This window comes from Lissotriton vulgaris, chromosome 2_1 (assembly GCF_964263255.1).
Source record: "Lissotriton vulgaris chromosome 2_1, aLisVul1.2, whole genome shotgun sequence".
NCBI classification, from domain to species: domain Eukaryota; kingdom Metazoa; phylum Chordata; class Amphibia; order Caudata; family Salamandridae; genus Lissotriton; species Lissotriton vulgaris.
The window spans coordinates 1,810,319,122-1,810,337,677 of record NC_141687.1 but is presented as its reverse complement, the minus strand read 5'-3'; the positions used below and the strand labels follow the sequence as shown (position 1 = coordinate 1,810,337,677).

The 18,556-nt window shown below is 46.3% G+C and overlaps 1 protein-coding gene across 1 annotated transcript in view; it reads left to right on the top strand.

Moving 5' to 3' along the window:
- Positions 1 to 18,556, top strand: part of CEMIP (cell migration inducing hyaluronidase 1) — an 857,787-nt gene that overhangs the window by 577,467 nt on the left and 261,764 nt on the right. The window contains exon 11 of the mRNA XM_086957874.1: positions 6,130 to 6,321. Coding sequence (XP_086814000.1) covers positions 6,130 to 6,321 — 192 coding nt within the window. The remainder of the gene's footprint in view (positions 1 to 6,129; positions 6,322 to 18,556) is intronic.

Genomic DNA, 18,556 nt, shown 5'->3' with positions numbered 1-18,556 from the left:
TTGCAAACTGAACAGGAGAAAATGGCAGATCAGTCTGGAAGCCAGAAGTCCTCCCAGAAGAGGAAGCCCAAGTTCACCACCACCGAACTTCAGGTGCTGGTTGAGGAGGTGGTGAGGGTGCACCGCCAGCTGTTTGGCAAGCTGTCCCTCAACGTGCCAGACAGCACCAAGAGGAGAATCTGGGCCGACATCGCCCAGAAGGTGAATGCTGCGGGTGTCACCCCCAGGTCCATCGAGGAACTGAAAAAAAGGTTTTACGACATCCGCAGCCTCACGAAGAGGAAGCTGGCTGACATTCAAAGGCAGGCTGGACACACTGGAGGAGGCCAGAACCCGGCGCCACCCCTCACCGATCTGGAGGAAATTGTCTCCAGCACCATCGAGAGGGAGAGTATCGTAGGAATCGGGACCCTGGACAGCTCTGCGAGAGCCACAGCTACAGGTAAGAAGCATGCGCATCATGACACACCCTACCAGACACCTCCCCATTAGACACAATGCATAGACAAACACCAGCACTGTACTGTCACCAACATACAAGAGACAAGCATCATGGTACATGTAGTCAGCAGAAGTTAGCCAAATATGTCAGTGCAGAATCACAAGACAGGTAACAGGGTGACACGGTGTAAGGAGATGCAAGGACATGTGGAATGCCATAATTGTACTGACTGTAATACATCGGCACTCAGTTTACAAATGCTTCTTTGTACCTAGGGGCCCCATCAGGCGGAACTACTGTGACAGCAGAGGGAGCTGCAACGTCCAACACTGCAGTCGCAGGGCCGAGCACCAGCCAGGCTGGCCAGGAGGAGGAGGAGGATGAGGAAGGAGACACCCCAGGGCTAGGAATGGAGGGAGTCCTGGTCATTGACTTCCAAGCAGTGCACTCCCCAGTACTGGGCAGCACACCCCCCTTGCAATTCTCACCAGACAACTCCCCTACAAGGCAGACCATTCCGCCTACACCAGCTCCTGCCACAATCGTGGCCTTGCCACCTGTCCAACCAGTCCTGGGAGCAGGGGCTCAGGGACCGGCCAGCACCACACCCCCACCAGTGGCACCCCAGCCCACTCAGCAGGCCGGAAGCAGCAGTGCCCGACGCCGTGCCACCACCACCACTGCTGCACCAGCACGGGAGGGCAGTGTGTTCCTGGGCCTGGAGGGACAGATGGTTAAAATCCAGCGCCAACAGGCCAGATCCACCATGGCCTGCCAACGCCAGCTCCTGCAGCACAACATGCAGATGGGGGAGTTGGTGAAGGGTTTCCAGGCTGTTGTGGACAGCAACAAGGAGGTGGCAGCAGGGTTAGGCAGGCTGACCACTGCCATCACCCACTCATCTGCCAGACAGGAGGAGCATGAGGTTGCGCGCAGGAGGGATGCCCGGGTGCTCAACCGGGCCATGGCCCGCCTTGCAGCGGCGACCGCACAACTGTGCCATCGCAGCTCCAATCAAGAATCTGTGCTCAGTCAGCATACGGCTGAGCTGACTAGGGGGATGGCCAGGATCACCACGGCCATGGAGGCCATGATAATATCAAACACCGCCTCCAATCCTGCCCTGGACCTGGGTGATGCTGGAGACAGCAGCAGCCGCAGCAGCCCGGCCAGCGCTGCATCAGAGCCACGGAGGAGCACCAGGCGATCCGCTGATGCTGCTGGGCATTCGGAGGGGGCCGAGGGACACCCCAGTGGGTCTGGCAAGCGGGCCAAAAAATAGCCTGGCAAGGGGGGATGAGCAAACCAGAACCCTGGACTTTATTTGAGTTTACAATCTCCACTTTTTGATGCACATCAGTGCTGTAACTGTGGTGCATCACTATTAAAATCTTTTTTTTTCCAAGCAACATTTAGCTGTCTTTGCATCTGTACTCAGTCAGAAATAGTTCTCAGTGATCTCCTCACGTCTGTATCTGCCATCACTTGGCGTACACACCCCAGCTGGCTGTGTCAGTGGCACAGCTTTGTCGTCGTCATAGTCCTCGTAGTCAGACAACTCCACCTCAGTGCCCTTCTTGACCGCAAGGTTGTGTAACATTGCACATACAGCTATGATCTTGCAGCAGGTGATGGGGGTATACTGCCTTGCACCTCCACTCTTGTGCAGGCATCTGAATCTACTTTTCCAGATGCCAAAGGTCCGTTCAACAACATTCCTTGTGCGTATGTGGGCCCGGTTATACCTCCTTTGGCTGGGTGTGGAGGGGTTGAGGTAGGGGGTGAGTATGAATGAGCGGAGGGCATATGCACTGTCGCCTGGAAGAGAAAGGGGTCACATTAGACACATGCATACATGTATTCCACCTACCTACTATGTGTTATGGGGGTCTGATGATGTGTCTCACCTAGGAGGTATCCTTCTCCAAATTCGCCTGCCATCAGCCGTGCATATATGCCGCTCTGTTGGAATATATAGAAGTCATGGGTACTCCCTGGAAATTTTGCTACCAGGTCTGTGATGGTGCACTTGGCATTGCAGATCACCTGCACGTTGATGGTGTGTGTAGATTTCCGATTGCGGTATATGTATTCGGTGTCCGCTGGTGGGCAAATCGGAATGTGTGTGCCATCTATGCAACCGATGATTTGGGGAAATTGTGCCATCTGGTAGAAGTCAGCTTTAGTTTGTAGCAGTTCTGCGTGGGTTGCAGGGAAAGAGATGTATTGGTCCATCCTGTCTATCATGGCGTCAAGGAATATGTGGAAGAACCTTGACAGGCTGCTCTGGCTCACCCCTCCTGCTGCTGCTACTCCACTTTGATAGCTGCCAGACGCTACCAGGTGTAGGCTGCATAGCACCTGGACGTGCGCAGGGATGGCGTGTGCCCTTGGGGTGTGGTGGTCCAAGTATGGCTTAAGGTCCCTGATGAGCTCAAGTATGGTGTCAGAGTCCAGCCTGTATCTCTGTAGGATCTCAGCCTCAGTGAGCATGAACAGGGTTATCCTCTGTCTGTAGACCTGTTCATTTCTTAGCCATTCCCTCTGTCCTTCCTGCTGTAGCCGTAGCCGCCTCGCAATGACATAGAAAGCTGCCATCCTGCAAGTTGCAATGCATTTTGGGACTGTTTATATGGGTTGGAGTTGGTTACCACCTGATTGCAATCCATGGTAAATACCGAGTGAATTCTACCGATTTTGAGCCGATTTCGGTGTTTCTGTGCCTCCCTACATCTCCCCAACTGTCGGAATCGGGGAATTTCCCGATCGGAGATTCATACGAATCGGCATGTTTTCCGATTCGGCTCATGTCCGAATCGGTATTTGTACCGATTCGGTAAATGGACCGAATCGGTGATTTTCCGATTCGGTGTCACTAACGATTCGGGAATGGGACCGAATCGGTGATTTTCCGATTCGGTGTCACTTACGATTCGGTAATGGGACCGAATCGGTGATTTTCCGATTCGGTGTCACTAACGAATCGGGAATTGGACCGAATCGGTGATTTTGCGATTCGGTGTCACTAACGATTCGGTACATGGACCGAATCGGTATTTGCATCCGAATCGGTGTTTTTCCGATTCGTTCCATATCCGATTTTCGGTATGTACGTATCGGATTCTTTCCCATTCGGTACTCATTCCGATTCGGTTTACTGTCCGATTATTTCTGTTTTTGGTTCCCTACATCTGGATGGCTGTTTACCAATCGGTAAGGGCCAAAAATCGGTATTTTCGGCCGTTACCGATCGGTAACGCACTACCTACATCGGGGCCCAAGTGAAGTACTAGCTGTTTCATATAACTCTGCAATAGGGTCAGGAAGAATCAAAAGGACTTTAGCATCCTCTTTCATCGCAAGCAGGACACTTTGCTATATACCCAGCAGTGTTGTTTTGGTTTTGAGATAGGGCCACACCAGAAGGATGACAACCTAACTGCTGGTTGCCCTTCAGATAATTATGAAGTGGCATGACCATATTTTTGCTATTTCTGGCAAGGCATGGACTACTAAAATTGAGCCTTTACCAGTGGTGTAGCTAGAACTACTGCCACCCGGGTCGGCCTTTACGTTTGCAGCCAAATACAGGTAAGAGCGGAGGGTGGGGAGAGGGGTGCCAGCCGACAGCTGACTTGTTCGGGGGCCAGGGGGAGGTAGAGGTGTTGGCAGGCGATAGACAACTTGTTCTCGCCAGGCAGGGGGATGCTGGTAGTTGACAGACACAACTAGCCCACCTCCACCAAAAAGCCCACCTCCACCAAAATCATAGAAGTTAATAGTATACTCATTAACAATAATTGTGAGTGTCGTCTCTTATATCCCACATTTGGGTGGCAAATCGCAGTACCCGTTATACTTGCTGATCCCGACTCTTTCCCAGTTCCGCCAAATTTTATTAAAGTACTTATTAGCACCGACTCTCTTTGCATACAAATTCTCATGTTTTTTCACCTTAGACATTTTAATACTCCATTGAGCCATAGTTGGTATGATTATTGACTTTAAATTTGCTAAAATTAAGGACTTTGTGGTTATCAAACAGAGATTATTCAGTTTGGTAGGGAGCTTGTCTAAACTCGATGGGGTGCCATAAAGGGCCCCCAACAGGTCAGGAACAATCACTCGTCCTATCCGGACTTCTATGTAATTAAAGATATTGGTCCAAACACGCTCAATTTAGGGCAAGTACAAATCATGTGAAGCCAATCCCCTGATTGCGACCCACATCTGAAGCATCTACCATCAGCTCAACTATGCATCTTTTTGATTTTTTCTGGAGTATAGTATAACATCCATTTACAACAGAAAGCCATGCGCTTAAAATTAGCCCCATGGATGCCTTTTCTACTGATTAGGTTATAATACTTCCAATGAGCTGTAGTTATATGGCAGCCACTGATAGTCGCTATTTTACTTATATGGTTGGGTACTAACTTCGGTCCTAGATGCTGTAGTAGAACTCTATACTAATTTACAGTCCCCGATAGGCTGGAGATAAAAAAAAAAAGCTCAGCATATTTTCTTCACAACTTCATTCATCTCTATCGGGTTACAGAAACATAAATGCTGTATTTGAGTGAAACTAAAAAAAGGGTTGGACTAATTGATGGGTTCTCCTGACTGTTTGTCATGAAATTAATTGATTGTTACGGATAAAATATCTAAGCCTCCGAAAACCCAGAGCAGCCCAACGTCTATGCGTGGCCCAGCCGAGGCTTAGGCCAAACGCAGAACAGAGGTCAAGTTTTAATTGTGGATGAAAATATAGGACTTTATATTCATGTCAGATGGAATTAAAGCAATCAACTATGATTCGAGGAGTCTTATAACGGGTTCTCTTTGGCAGTCTAGGAATCTGCAAGAAAGAGCCAGGGTCGAATCCAGCCACTTTTAAACACACTATTCAAATAAAAATTAACTTTACCGGATGCTTTTTTTGAGGCGAAGGTTGGCCAGTTTAATAGAGCTGCTTGATAATAGGCTTCGAAACATGGAAGAGCAAAACCCCCTTCCTCTTGAGTTAAGTGAAGAATCGAGAGCTTAATCTTTGGTTGTTTCTTTTGCCAAATAATAGCCTCAAAAATTATTTAGGAATTTTAATCAATACATTAGAAAAAGCAAACAGAAACAAAGGAACTTCATTTGTTTAAGTGAAATATGGCCTAAGATCATAAGAGGAAGTCTGTACCATTGTTTAATTAGCATGCAAGCTTTGACTATTAAGGATGCGTAATTTATAGCGTCCCTACTAGTGTGTGGTTACCATTGTTGTGGCTGTGAATAGTGAAAGGACAGACCCTGCTCTACGTGCAACACTAGGATTGGGCGAGCTTTACTTTAAACATTTGCCAGGCTTCAAAGCCTGGTTCAGACCTACAAGCGTGGCCTGGTTGATGGTCCCTGGCATGAAGTTGAGTCCTGAAGTGAACACTCCGGCTTTGTGGCTTGACTCGCGACTCTACTCTGTGACTTTCACCTTCAGTAAGACTGGGGATCCTCATAGCTGCTTGTGTTGGCCTGTGTCCAATGTACTCGCATCCGCGTCCATCTGGTTCTCATTACTTTTACTGTGTCACTGTTTCGATTGCCCTGCGCCCTGTCCTGTGTGTGCAGTTTTGATTGATATAGTGCTTTTTCCCTAGAATGGAAGTGCTCACCACTAATCCTTCCTCCTTGGCTTGCAGTGAGGCCAAAGCTGACTGTTCGGGTAGATACCAATGTAAACAGCACCATCCTGGAACTGGCAGATGATACCCGGACCTGGAAGGCAGGAGACATCGTGGTGGTGGCCAGTACCGATTTCTCCATGTACCAGGCTGAAGAGTTCCAGATACTGCCCTGCAGACGCTGTGCGCCCAACCAGGTCAAGGTGAAAGGTACTGTAGCTTCACCTTGCATGGGGTATAACACTTGAATACAGTGCCACTGTATAATATTACAGGTCATATTATGAAGTGCAGGGTCACAGATAAAAGTAGAGTGCTAGTAGAGTGGAATTAAGCACAGTGTGGCCACAATACTGCAACAGTGTAATGACAGCATATGACGCGGTTCTACCATACGAGTGCCGTTAAACACAGTGCCACAATGTAAAATGCATAACCACAGTACAAAGTACAGTGCATCCATACAAGCATAAGACATTGTGTCACACTAAAAGATACTGTGTCACTGTACAAAATTATTGAAATACAGAGACGTAGTATAGTATGCTGTGCCATAGTATAAAATGCAAGGCCACATTAGGAGAGCATGAGGTACAGTGTCGCTGTATGCATACAAAACACAGTACCACAATATGAGAATCATCAGAAACAAAGTATCACAGTATGAACACAAGATATAGTACCCCAATATGAGAACCATGATATACAGTGCTGCATGACATACCGTTCCACCACAGTATGAGCGCAAGGCACAGTCCACAATATAAGAGCCATGTTATGTATTGATATAGTATGAACGTTAGGACTTGCAATGTTGCCACAGAATGAATACAAGTCACAGGATCACAACACAAGACTTCTTATATATGGTGCTGCAGAATGAGAGCTAGGACATACTATGCAAAGCAGTATGAGTACTGTGAAGTTTGTGGTGTATTATATGGTGTGGTTGTGCGACCTCTCCATGTAATACACTTGCAAAACCATCTTGGTTCCAGTCAGGCTCATTTTTAAAACCTCTTCCTCAACCATGGGTGCTGTGGCTTTGAGCAGCACATCTTAAACAAAAGAACTAGTGTTAAGCATTTTGAAGTACCAAACTACAGAATAAGAAAATCACAAAGCACACAAGTAATCTGACTCGAATTTATAATATTTTTTTTATATTTTTACGGATTTGTAGACACCAAGATAAGAAAAATCCACCAAAGGGTTGGTTCAAAAGATGTAGATTTTTTAAGAAAACGTAAATCTCAGGTTTTTAGTCCAAAGAACAAACAAGTATAGGTAACCATAAAGTTTGGAAACTTTTGAAAAGTTTGGAAGAGTTGTATTTGGCTATTTTGGCCTGTACTGGGTGACCAGTTCTGACAGGGAGAAGGTCAGGGAGGCCAACAAGGAATATTTGGTCAATTACTTGGTCCCCAAAGCAGTCTCAAATCCAGTTCCACACTAATGTCAAAACCGCCATAAACTTAAATGGAGCTTCTCCTTTAAAGCTTGAGTTTTGGGCCAACACCCTGTGTGACGTCGTACAAAGGGGAGCTAATGACTCTTTCTGCCTCATTCTGTGGCAGGTCTCTATTGTTCTTAAACTTGAGTCATTCACACTACTCCCCAGAAGAGCAAAAGTCTATCTAATGGCCAGCAACTGCGAAAAGGGGCTGGATAAACTGAGTAACATAGTGGCAACTTTTTACAAGTTACTTTTCCTTAAAAGTGACATTACAATTGACTTGAAGTACCCTTTTTAGTAGTTCTATTCAGAATTTAGCAGGACCAGGATGTCAGCCTGTAACTCTGCCCTAGCAATTTGGGCTACTAGCTCTTCCACAGTAAATTAACAATTTAGATGTTGTACTAAAGTACATGTCCCACTTAAGAATATACAGCTCCTGGCCTTAGGGCTCGCTAGACCTTTGTTAGGAGCAACATATATATATATATATTGTTTAAGGAAGTGGGGGCTTTGCCATTGATTTTAATGGCAAAGTCAAACTAGCAGCTGTACACTGACCTTCCAGGCTTCATTGGGAGACTGGGAGCCATTGTGTACTTTGTCACACTCAGGAGGGCACAATCAGTGCCCTTCATTTACATGCCCTGGGCACCCCTGGAACCATATACTAGGGAGTTATAAGTAAGTTAGCTCATACCAATTGGAGTAGCCAATTCAACATACATTTTGTAGGGGGTTAGAACACTGGCACTGAGATCTGGTAAGCAGGAGTCAGTGAGCAGCAAAACCAGCAGCATCAGTCCAACGCTTTAGGGGTGATCATGCAAAAAGAGGCATTTCCTTACAAGTACAAGACACAGGACCACAATATGAGAACCATGATATACAGTACTGCAGTATGATAGCTAGGACATACCATGCCACTACAGTGTGAGGCTAATTTACACAACAAAAGAGCCTTGAAATACACTGCTATGATGTGTTAGTGGGGAGATACAGTACGATTTTATAGGAGAAAAGATAGATACTACTGCAGCGCGACAGCCTTGAGATACAGCGCTACAAGGAGAGATACATGATACACTACTACAGCGTGAGTTCCAATAGATGCAGTGTTATTGCATGAGAGTAGTGAGATACAGTACTACATTGAAAGATACAAGATACACTGCTCCAGTGTGAGAACAAATAGATTCAATGCTACAGCATGAGAGGCATGAGATACAGTTCCACAGTGAGGGATGCAAGATACACTACTATAGCACGAGAGCCAAGAGATTAAGACCCACAGTAAGCGGGCCATGAGATATAATGCCAAATATGAGAGCTAGGAGATATAGCTTGCTTGTATAAGGGAAAACATAAACAGGGTTCTGTGTTAGAGCCATGAGAAACGGCTCCCCCCCTTGCAATTTTGTCTGAACTTTTCAGCTGCTTTTAGCTGCCAGAATCTCGGAGGAGAACATGACAAGCCCTTGGTGTTTCCACAAACCTTGTAATTCTGTACTTAGTTTAAGGAATGAGCGGCTAGACTGTGTCTCTACCAGATAATACATTATCAAAGGTAAGTAACTTGTTCATCTGATAGAGACATACAATTTCCTGTGAATGAATACTTCTTTTGGAAGATGAAAGCAGGGAAAACAGATGGGTGAAAACAGAGGGAGAAGAAGAGGGACACAGCAGAGACTGACAGATCTGGAGGGATAAATATATAGAGAATTGTTTACTAGAAGTCAAGAAAGTGAGAGATGTGTGTATCGGGCCCTCACATCTTGCTGTGTAATTACTGTGATGCAAGAGGCGGGGTGAGATCCTGTAAACCTGTAAACCTGTAGACTTGTAGAGCGCGATTGCTGCCCGGAGGCGTCCAAGAGCTAGTCCCCACAAGAGACATTAATATGGCGCACGCTACATGTCTTACTCTTGACATGCACCACATTGGTATCTGTAGCATACTTTACTGACATGACCCCATCTGCAGTTGTTGTTTCCAGAAGGGATTTTGCTATAGAAAGGCTATAATTGTAATAAATACTCAGAAAACAAAACTTTCCGTTACAGTTAAGAGTAACTAGTTGTAGATTTTACATCCATATTAAAATGTTTGTATCACATAGAAGCAACAGTAGTTTAAAAGGTGTTAAAATGAAAAGGCACTAGCAGCAAACATGCAAAGGTTGGGGGACGAAGCAAAACAGAGCCAAGTCCATCAGCGGTTGAGGAAGATAGCGACTGTAGGTAAGGCGCTTCCTCCAAAAGCACTGGCAGTGACTTTCCGAAGCCCCTTACCACTGGGACCAACTGAACTTGGAGAAGGTGGAGACTGACTGATACATATGTATGTTAACCATTCTCAAAAGCACAATGGTAACTTATGACCCTCAACACACACGTTAACACTGATCTGACTCCCAAGTCTTGACAGCAACTTACGAACACACTCCTTTTTATCCCGTAGGAGTAGTTCTCAAGTGTATCCAAGTTATGTGTGACACCATCCTTTAGCCCTGGCTGTTCTGTTAACCTGCTGCATTGTGGGGCACGTAGTTTTGTGTTTAAAGGTGGTAAGTAGAGGATCAGGGCACAGAGGGGTTAAGTGAACTGGCAGCAGAGCCAAAGCTGAACCCAAAGTGGTTTACAGTGGACACCAATGGCGAGGCCAATGCTTGTGTGCAAACCATAGCAGTCAATACACCTTACCTTGCAGGTCGGGCGGAAGGTGATGGCACAGGATGATTAAGTGAACTGGGAGCAGCGTCAAAGTGGCTGTTCTGTTAACATGCTGCATTGTGGGACGCGCAGTTGTGCATTTATAGTTGGTAGGTAGAGGCTCAGGGCGTGGAACAGGGAGATTAATTTAACTGGGAGCAGTGCTGTGCGCCAAAGCTGAACCCAAAGTCGTTTAGAGTGGATGCCGTTGGTGAGGCCAGTGCTTTGGTGCAAACCATTACAGGATATACACCACGTCTTGCAGGTAGCTGTGTGAAAGCAAAAAATACATGCCAACAAGCAAACCAGTCATATTTACTTCTTTTGTCCCAACCAAATATTTGAGGCAGTAAATCAACTACGATTAACAAGCAGCAATGGGTGAGAGGTGGTGATGGATGGGATGGCATGGGGAGATTAAGTGAACTAGAAGCATCATTGTGCTCCAAAGCTGAACCCCAAGTCATATAGAGTGGACGCCATTGGCATGGCTTGTGCTTGCATGCAAACCATAGCAGTAAATACACCACGCCTTGCTGGTAACTGCTTGAAAGCAAAAAATACACACCTTGGAAAGCCTTGCAGCTAACTGCGTGAATGCAAAAAAGTACACACCTACACGCCTTGGCAGGAGGAATGGGAGGGGGTAGAAGAAATAGTACCTGCATCGCAGCAGACAGGCACTAATCAACTGGAATGAATCTGTTCTTGGCCGGTGCTCCTCAGCTAGGAACGGAAGTGACATGTTGGCTGTGTGAACCAATTAGGAGGCAGCAAAGTAGATCGGTGCTGCAGTAAGCAGCAGGCACGATGAAAGTCATTTTACTGAATACAACGTGTCTCGGACACAGCGCATTCGTGATGCCCTAGGCTCAAACTAAAAAAAATATGGATCACGTATGGCTAGATTTGGGCTGGCTAAATGAAAAGGCAAAAAGAGAAGCGAATATCACAGACTCAGAATATTACTAAATGCATAGAAAGCTCCTTCTGACAAGACAATGGACAGAATTTGGAACTGTTGATCGTAGATATTCTATGATAGGGACATAAAGCAGAGGATTTCCTTCGGGCCAGATGAACTATTGAAACCAAGTCCTTGTGATTTTGAACCCAGACGTCCAGCCATTTCTGCATCTGCAGAGATAAGCTAACTATCTTTGTTTGGATGAACATTTAAAGTGGCATTTTATAAGCATTTATATGCATATTCCATTGTATTGATGTGTCTGAATTTTGCATAAAGCTGGGAAGGTATGTTCCTTATTTATTGTACTTATATGTGGTGTGTGTGTGTGTGTGTATATATATATATATATATATATAGCCTTTGGCTGAAAGAGTTTAAATGGACTCAGCACATATGAGTTTAGAATAAAAGTTACAGTAGTTTGCCAAGTTTAGAAGGTCAGCTGGAGAAAAGTCCAGGGATGTTACACGCCATCTACGACACTCCCCTATGCAAACACCACCTTTCAAGCAGCTGAAAGATTGTGGCAGGATCCATGGACTTCACAGTCAAAGGCTTTGGATGCCCATCATCAAAAGAGCATATACTTATGAAATGTTCCAGAAATCAACTGTTTATTAATGACTTGCTGTTCTGGTCTCAGTGACTGGGAACATTTACATCGAGCTTGATAATATTTACATGCCATCTAACACTCCCAGTCTCATTACCTTTAACCCTCACTAACTTGTGTCCTTCCACCCCACCAACTTTTTGAATTCCTAGTGGCCTAGTTATCATCCATCACCTAAAGCCAGAGCCATACCCTGTCCCGCCCAGGCAGGGGATAATGCGTTGATCCGGGGAGAGATCCTTTTCCCAGTTTTAGGCATGGTATGTATCACTTTAAGCTATGTACTCCAAAATATCTTCTCTCCTGACTCATTAATATTTTATATTGTGTACACAACACGAGTAAACTCTTAAGAAAATCTACAGAATAAATGAAATAACAAGGTGGCTGTCTGCAGGTGATTCTTGCATGTGGTTGCCCTCTCAGATACTATACAGATGACACAACCTTTCACCAAGTGCTCGCATTCGTTGGCAGAAGTTGCTTTGTGAGCAACGGTATGGCTTCCGACGTTGCGGTAGTTTGTAGGTTAAGAGAATATTTTTTATTTCTCCGGCACGCACAGATTGTTTGCCTTCCCGGAATCCTGCATGCGTTCTCCTCTCTCACGGGCAGGTCACATTTATGGATGTTGTTGGCACCTGCCTGTCCGGGACAGCTTCCATGAAAAGCGTGGCACTGGAAAGTCAAAGGCCAGGGCAGCGGTCCGAGGCGCTCGGGGAGCCAGACCCCGCGCGCTGGATGGAATGCGTCATTCCTCGCGGCGCAGGCCTTCATTATCACACGTCCACAGCCGAGCGCGCGCCTCAACCGACACTCGCGCCGCTGGAAAACGAGCCTCGGTTCAAAAGTGATGGAAAGTCCGACAGAGGCCCGCGGAATCTTGGAGACTCGTCAATGAAAACACAGGGCAGATAAAACGCGGCGGGGGCGCTTCCCACGCACTGACGCACCGAGCGGCAGAGCCGCCATCTTCAACCAGGGGCTGAGGCGCGCGCAGCACAGCCCGGTGCCCCGAGGTTCTCAACCTCGTGCACATAAGGTATGCGGAGAGCTGTGCTGTCCTCAACTCTAAGAGTGAAACGTCCCACCGGGCCACCACACACTGTCACCTAAAGCGTCTCACCCCGTCTAGCATCTCCTAGAGCGCTGCAACTCCTCTGCAGTGTTTCACTCTCTCAGTAAGGTAATTCCTTCTGAAGAGAAACTAGTTCTGTTCTCAGTAGAATGTATCCCCCATTTCTGAACAATCTCACCTTATCATTAACTTCTAACCTTCCCAGAAGACCCTTACTCCCTCAGCTGCTTTGCAGTCTGGGACCACTCTTACACTCTCCTCAGCAACTCACCCCCTCACCAGTGTCTGCCTGTGATTGAACACAAGTGACTAAAGAGAGCGTTTTAGAAACATCATTTATAATGTTGGTTGGTTAAAACAACATTAGTTGTTCACGAACACTTCAAAGGTTTGTTCTTTTCCTGTTTCAATGTGCCTATTAGCCTAGTAACCCGCCGCCCAACCCCAAAACCCACAGCCAAAAACAGTCACAGGGTTTCCAGCACCGCAGGCTCTAGTCTGGGGTCTACAATGCCTACAAAAGCAGGAACTAAGTCCCTGGAGAACTAGCAATCCAGATACTGGTGCCTTCAGAGGCTGCAGTTTCGGGTAGTAGTGTCCTTGAAATCCAGCAGTGCAGGTTCCAGGGCCCTTAGAGGCTAGAAGTGCAGGGTGGTGCCCTGGGGAACCAGCATTGAAGGTACCAGGGCCTCTAGAGGCTATAAGTGCAGGTACCTGGGCCCAGGAGAACCAGCTGTACAGTATCAGTGCCTTCAGAGGCTACACAGCAGGTATCAGGGCCTTGAAAAAGCCACAAGTTCAGGTGCCATAGTCTTGAAGGAGCTACCAGTGCAGGTGTCACAGCACTGGACAAGATACAAGTGGAGGCTCCAGAGCCTTGGGGGAGCTAGAAGTGTATGCCAAGGCCATAGAAATATGCCAGTGCTAGCATTGGACCTTCTAGGATCTTCTAGTGCAGGCACCAGGATCTTAGCATTACATCTAGTACAGGAAACAGGCACTTCTGTGAGTTATGTGCAGGCACCTGCGTCTGGAAGGAGTGCATACAGGAGGCAACAAAGCCTTGGTCAGCTGCCACTGCAAGCACACAGGGGTTGGGGGAGCTACTTGTGTAGACCTTGAGGTGTTGGAGGGCATTCTGTGCACCAGGGTCTTGAAGGAGCTGTAAGGGCAGACAGTGGGCCTGGGAGGAGCTGGAAATTCAGGCACCGATGACTTGGAGAAGCTACCAGTGCAGGCACCTGCGCATTGGCATAGCTCCCAGTGCTGGTTCTTGGGACCGTGTAGGATCTACCAGTGCTGGCACCTGGATCTTGACATAGCTCCCCAGTGCAGGTGCTCGAGACCTTTTTGGATTAGGAATTCCGGTACTGCTGTACCAGGGGCTTAGATGAAAGGGCACACACTGGTACAGTGTGGTACAGTTACCTCGCTCTCAGAACAAGATAAGCTCAACAAAAATGTGACCTCACTTCACTTGTTCTTAACCAGCTTCCAAGGACTGCAAGAGAGAAATTAAATCGAATGTCGGAGAGAAGAGAGAAGGCAGGGCTTGGTTTAGTGATGGTGGTGCCTGGTGGGACAATCTTTCTTTGAGCCGCCCCCCAGAAAACCTCTTTCTCACCAAATTCCCTCTCTAGTGTGTGCCACCAGTGCCCCTCATCTCTTCATAGCCCCTCTCTCACATGCATTTCATTTGTTTTATACAGCTACTCATACAAATGTAGGCTGTCAGACTACTTTATATCACATACATACACATAATACAGAGTCAATGTATCGTACATGTGTAAATCAGCCTATAGGAAATGTTAAATAACAGTGAGTATTACAAATTGTAGGAGTCATACGTCATCAATACTAGTAAGCAATATATTTTAAGAGTGTTTGGTGTGGAGAAGCACAAAGTCAGGATTTAAAATGTACCACAGTGGTTGGCTTTACTAATGAGAATGTATTTCTAACCAGATGAACCATTTTTAGAAACATTAGCATAAATGAAAGACTGGTGATAAAAACATAACATTGTAACCTATACCATTCAGCTTGCATGCAGTTCTTTGATGACAGTTCATAGCACACTGATCTTTATTAGGGTTGCAATTTATGAATTGCAAGTAACAAAAGGATCTCTGTGACAAAAGTAGTAATCTACCGAGTGATCCACATAAAATACAGTTCAGTGATTTGCGTGGTACACGTTCTTCGTAGCAGGCATAATAACTCTATGCGCTACTTTATCTTCAGTGGAGACAGCCACTAGACAAAACTCACATCTCTGTCCAGCAGCAACATTAGGCACCAGAGTTTTCTTGACATTTTTATTGTTGCTTTAAAACTGCTGGATACACAAGGAACTCTGCAGCAGATCCTTTTTAGGTCAAAGTCTACCAGACAGTGCATCTTTCTGGTTTGCTAATGATATCTTGGGGTCATTCGGAAAGCATCCCCGGGAAAGCATTCCGCCAATTGCTTATCATTGGCTTTGTGGATTGTAACTCACATTTGCTTGTTTTCTATTTGTTGTCTCTATTTGTTTTAGGCTGTCCAGCTTGAGTTCGTCCCTTCCCTTGCCCAAAACTCTATTAACTGTATTCTTCCACCAGTACAGGATTTCTGTAAACAGGCCTCTAAATCTTGTTCTTATCTTGTCACATTTGCTGTGCATTCACAGACAGAGGTCAGCTTTCAGACCCTGTCTTCTAGAGAGCTTGGTGTTGAGGTTTCTTTCTCTGACTTCAAAGTGAGAGGATTTATGTAACAATCATTCTGGCAACTGATGGAGCGTTTGTGGAAGGGTGTACACTTTTTTTTTCTAGCACACAACACAATTTAAATGTCTGTAAATGAACTGTCCAGGCATTGCAGAAAATATTAGGATTAGAACAGCACAAAGGAAGCAAGCACAGTGTATGGTAATTCTATAGTGTGAGGGAACAAATATTTTAATACAAATCAATCCACTAGGTGATGACATTTCTACACATTATTCTTTGTGTGCTGTATACTTTTTACAGTAAAACTGTATGTCTGTGCAAATGTAATGCTCATTTCAATTTAAGATGTGTTGTCTGTAATGGCAGTGTGCTTCCACACCATGTGTATTCCACTCTATCCACTCTTTTTACTCTGCACCACTACACACCACACCACTCCTCTCCACACTGCATCACTGCACTCTACTCTGCACCAATCCACTGTACGCCACTTACTCTTACCAGCTCTACTTTGCACCACTCTGGTCTATGTAAATGCACTCTACCCCACACTACTCTACTATGCACCACTGCCCTCTTCACCACTGCACTGTACACCACTCTATGGCACTCTACTCTGCAACACTGCACTCTGTACCATTCCCTCTACGCTAGTGCACTCTATGCCAATCCACTCTATGCCACCCTAATCTACTGCACTCTACGTCACTCTATTCTACAACATTGTACTTTACTGTTGACCACTTCACTCTACTCTGAAACAATCTACTCAATGCCACTGCACTGAGCACCACTGCACGCTGTGCCATTGGACTCAGCGCTATTCCACTCTGCGTCACTCCACTCTGCGCCACTCAATTCTGCTCTGCATCACTGTACTAAATGCCAATGCACTCTACATCACTTTACTCAAAACTAATGTGTTCTGCGCCACTGCACTCTATGCCAATCTATTCTGCACCACTGCACTCTACGCCATTATACACTGCTCTGCAACTCTTTACGCCACTGCACTCTATGTGATTGTACTTTACATCACTGCACTCTACGCCAGTCTATTTTACTCTGCACCACTGTACTCTATGCCACTGCTCTCTATGTCACTCTACAATGAAACAATCTATGCCTATACAGGCCTATGCATGCTACACCACTCTACTACACAACACCTTCACTCCACAACAGTCTACTCTTGAACTCTGCACTCTTTGCCACTGCACTCTAAGCTGCGCCACTCTGCACCACTCTACTCTACTCTGTCCCACTCTACTCTAAACCACTGCCCTGTACGCCAATGCACTACACACCACTTTACTCAAAACCAATTCTCTCTACGCCTTTACACTCTATTCCAACTACTCTACACCACTGTACTCAACTCTGCAACACTCTACATCACTGCACTCAATGCCACTGCATGCTAAGCCACTCTGTTCTACTCTGTAGTCTATGCCACTGCCTTCTGCACCACTCTACTCTGCACCATGCTATTCTGTCCCACTTTACTCTGCGCCATTGCACTCTACGCTACTCTACTCAAGATTGCACTCTCCACCACTGAACTCACCACCACTCTTCTCTAAGCCACTGTATGCTAGGCCACTGCATTCTATGCCACTTTACACCATTGCGCTCTGTCAATGCACTTTACTCTATTCTACTCTACACCACTGTTCTCTATGCCTATGCTATCTGCACCATTCTAGGCTGCATCACTCTGTTCTGCATCGCTCTACTCTGTGCTGTTGCACTCTCCGCCATTGAACTCAGCGCCACTCTGCTCAGCACCACTGTACTCAGTGCCACTGCACCCTACGCCACTCTACACCATTGTGCTCTATGTCACTGCACTCTACGGCACTCTTTTCTACTCTGCGCCACTGTACCCCAGGCCACTGCTCTCTGCACCACTCTCCTCTTCATCACTCTACTCTATGGCACTTCACTCTACACCACTGCACTATATGCCTCTGTACTCTTCTCTGCACCACACAACTCTACTATACTCTACTGCATTCTACGTAACTCCTCTCTATCCCACTGCACTCTGCATCAGTCCTGCCACTCAAATATATTCTGCACCACTGCACTCCACGCCAATGCACCTTACACTACTCTACAGCACTCTGTGCCACTCTACTCTACACAGCTGCACTCTACCCTGCACCACTCCACTCTATCCTGAACCACTTCACTCTACTCTGAAGTAATCTACTCTATGCTACTGCACTTTAAGCCACTGCACTCTACTCTGCACCACTCTTTACCACTACCCTCTGCGTCACTGCACTGTACCCCAGTGCACTCTACACCACTTTACTCAAAACAAATGCACTCTATGCCAATCTATTTTGCACCACTCTACTTTACGCCACTTGACTCTAGGCCACCCTACTCCAATCTACAACACTACACTCTATGATACTCCACTTTGTGATGCTCTACTCCGCTAAACTCTACTTTACGCTGACACTCTACTCCATTCTACAACACTCTACTCCACTCTATGCCACCTTACAACACTACTCCATTATACAACACTGTAAGCAACTCCTTATATACCACTCCATGCCACTTTACTCCACTGTATTCTACAACACACTAGTCCACTCTACTCTGCGCCACTTCACTCTATGCCACTCCACTCCACTCTGTGCCATTCCACTCTCCTACAAAACTCCACTCTGTGCCACTCCACTCTAAGACAATCTACTGCACTCTACGCCACTCTACTTCACAACACTCTACTCCACTATATGCAACACCCTCTACATCACTCCATGGCACTCTATGCCACTCTACTTCTCTCTATGCCACTCAACTCTAATTCACTCTACGCCCCTCTACTCCCTCCACAATGCTCCATTCCATGACACTCCACTCAATTCTACACTAC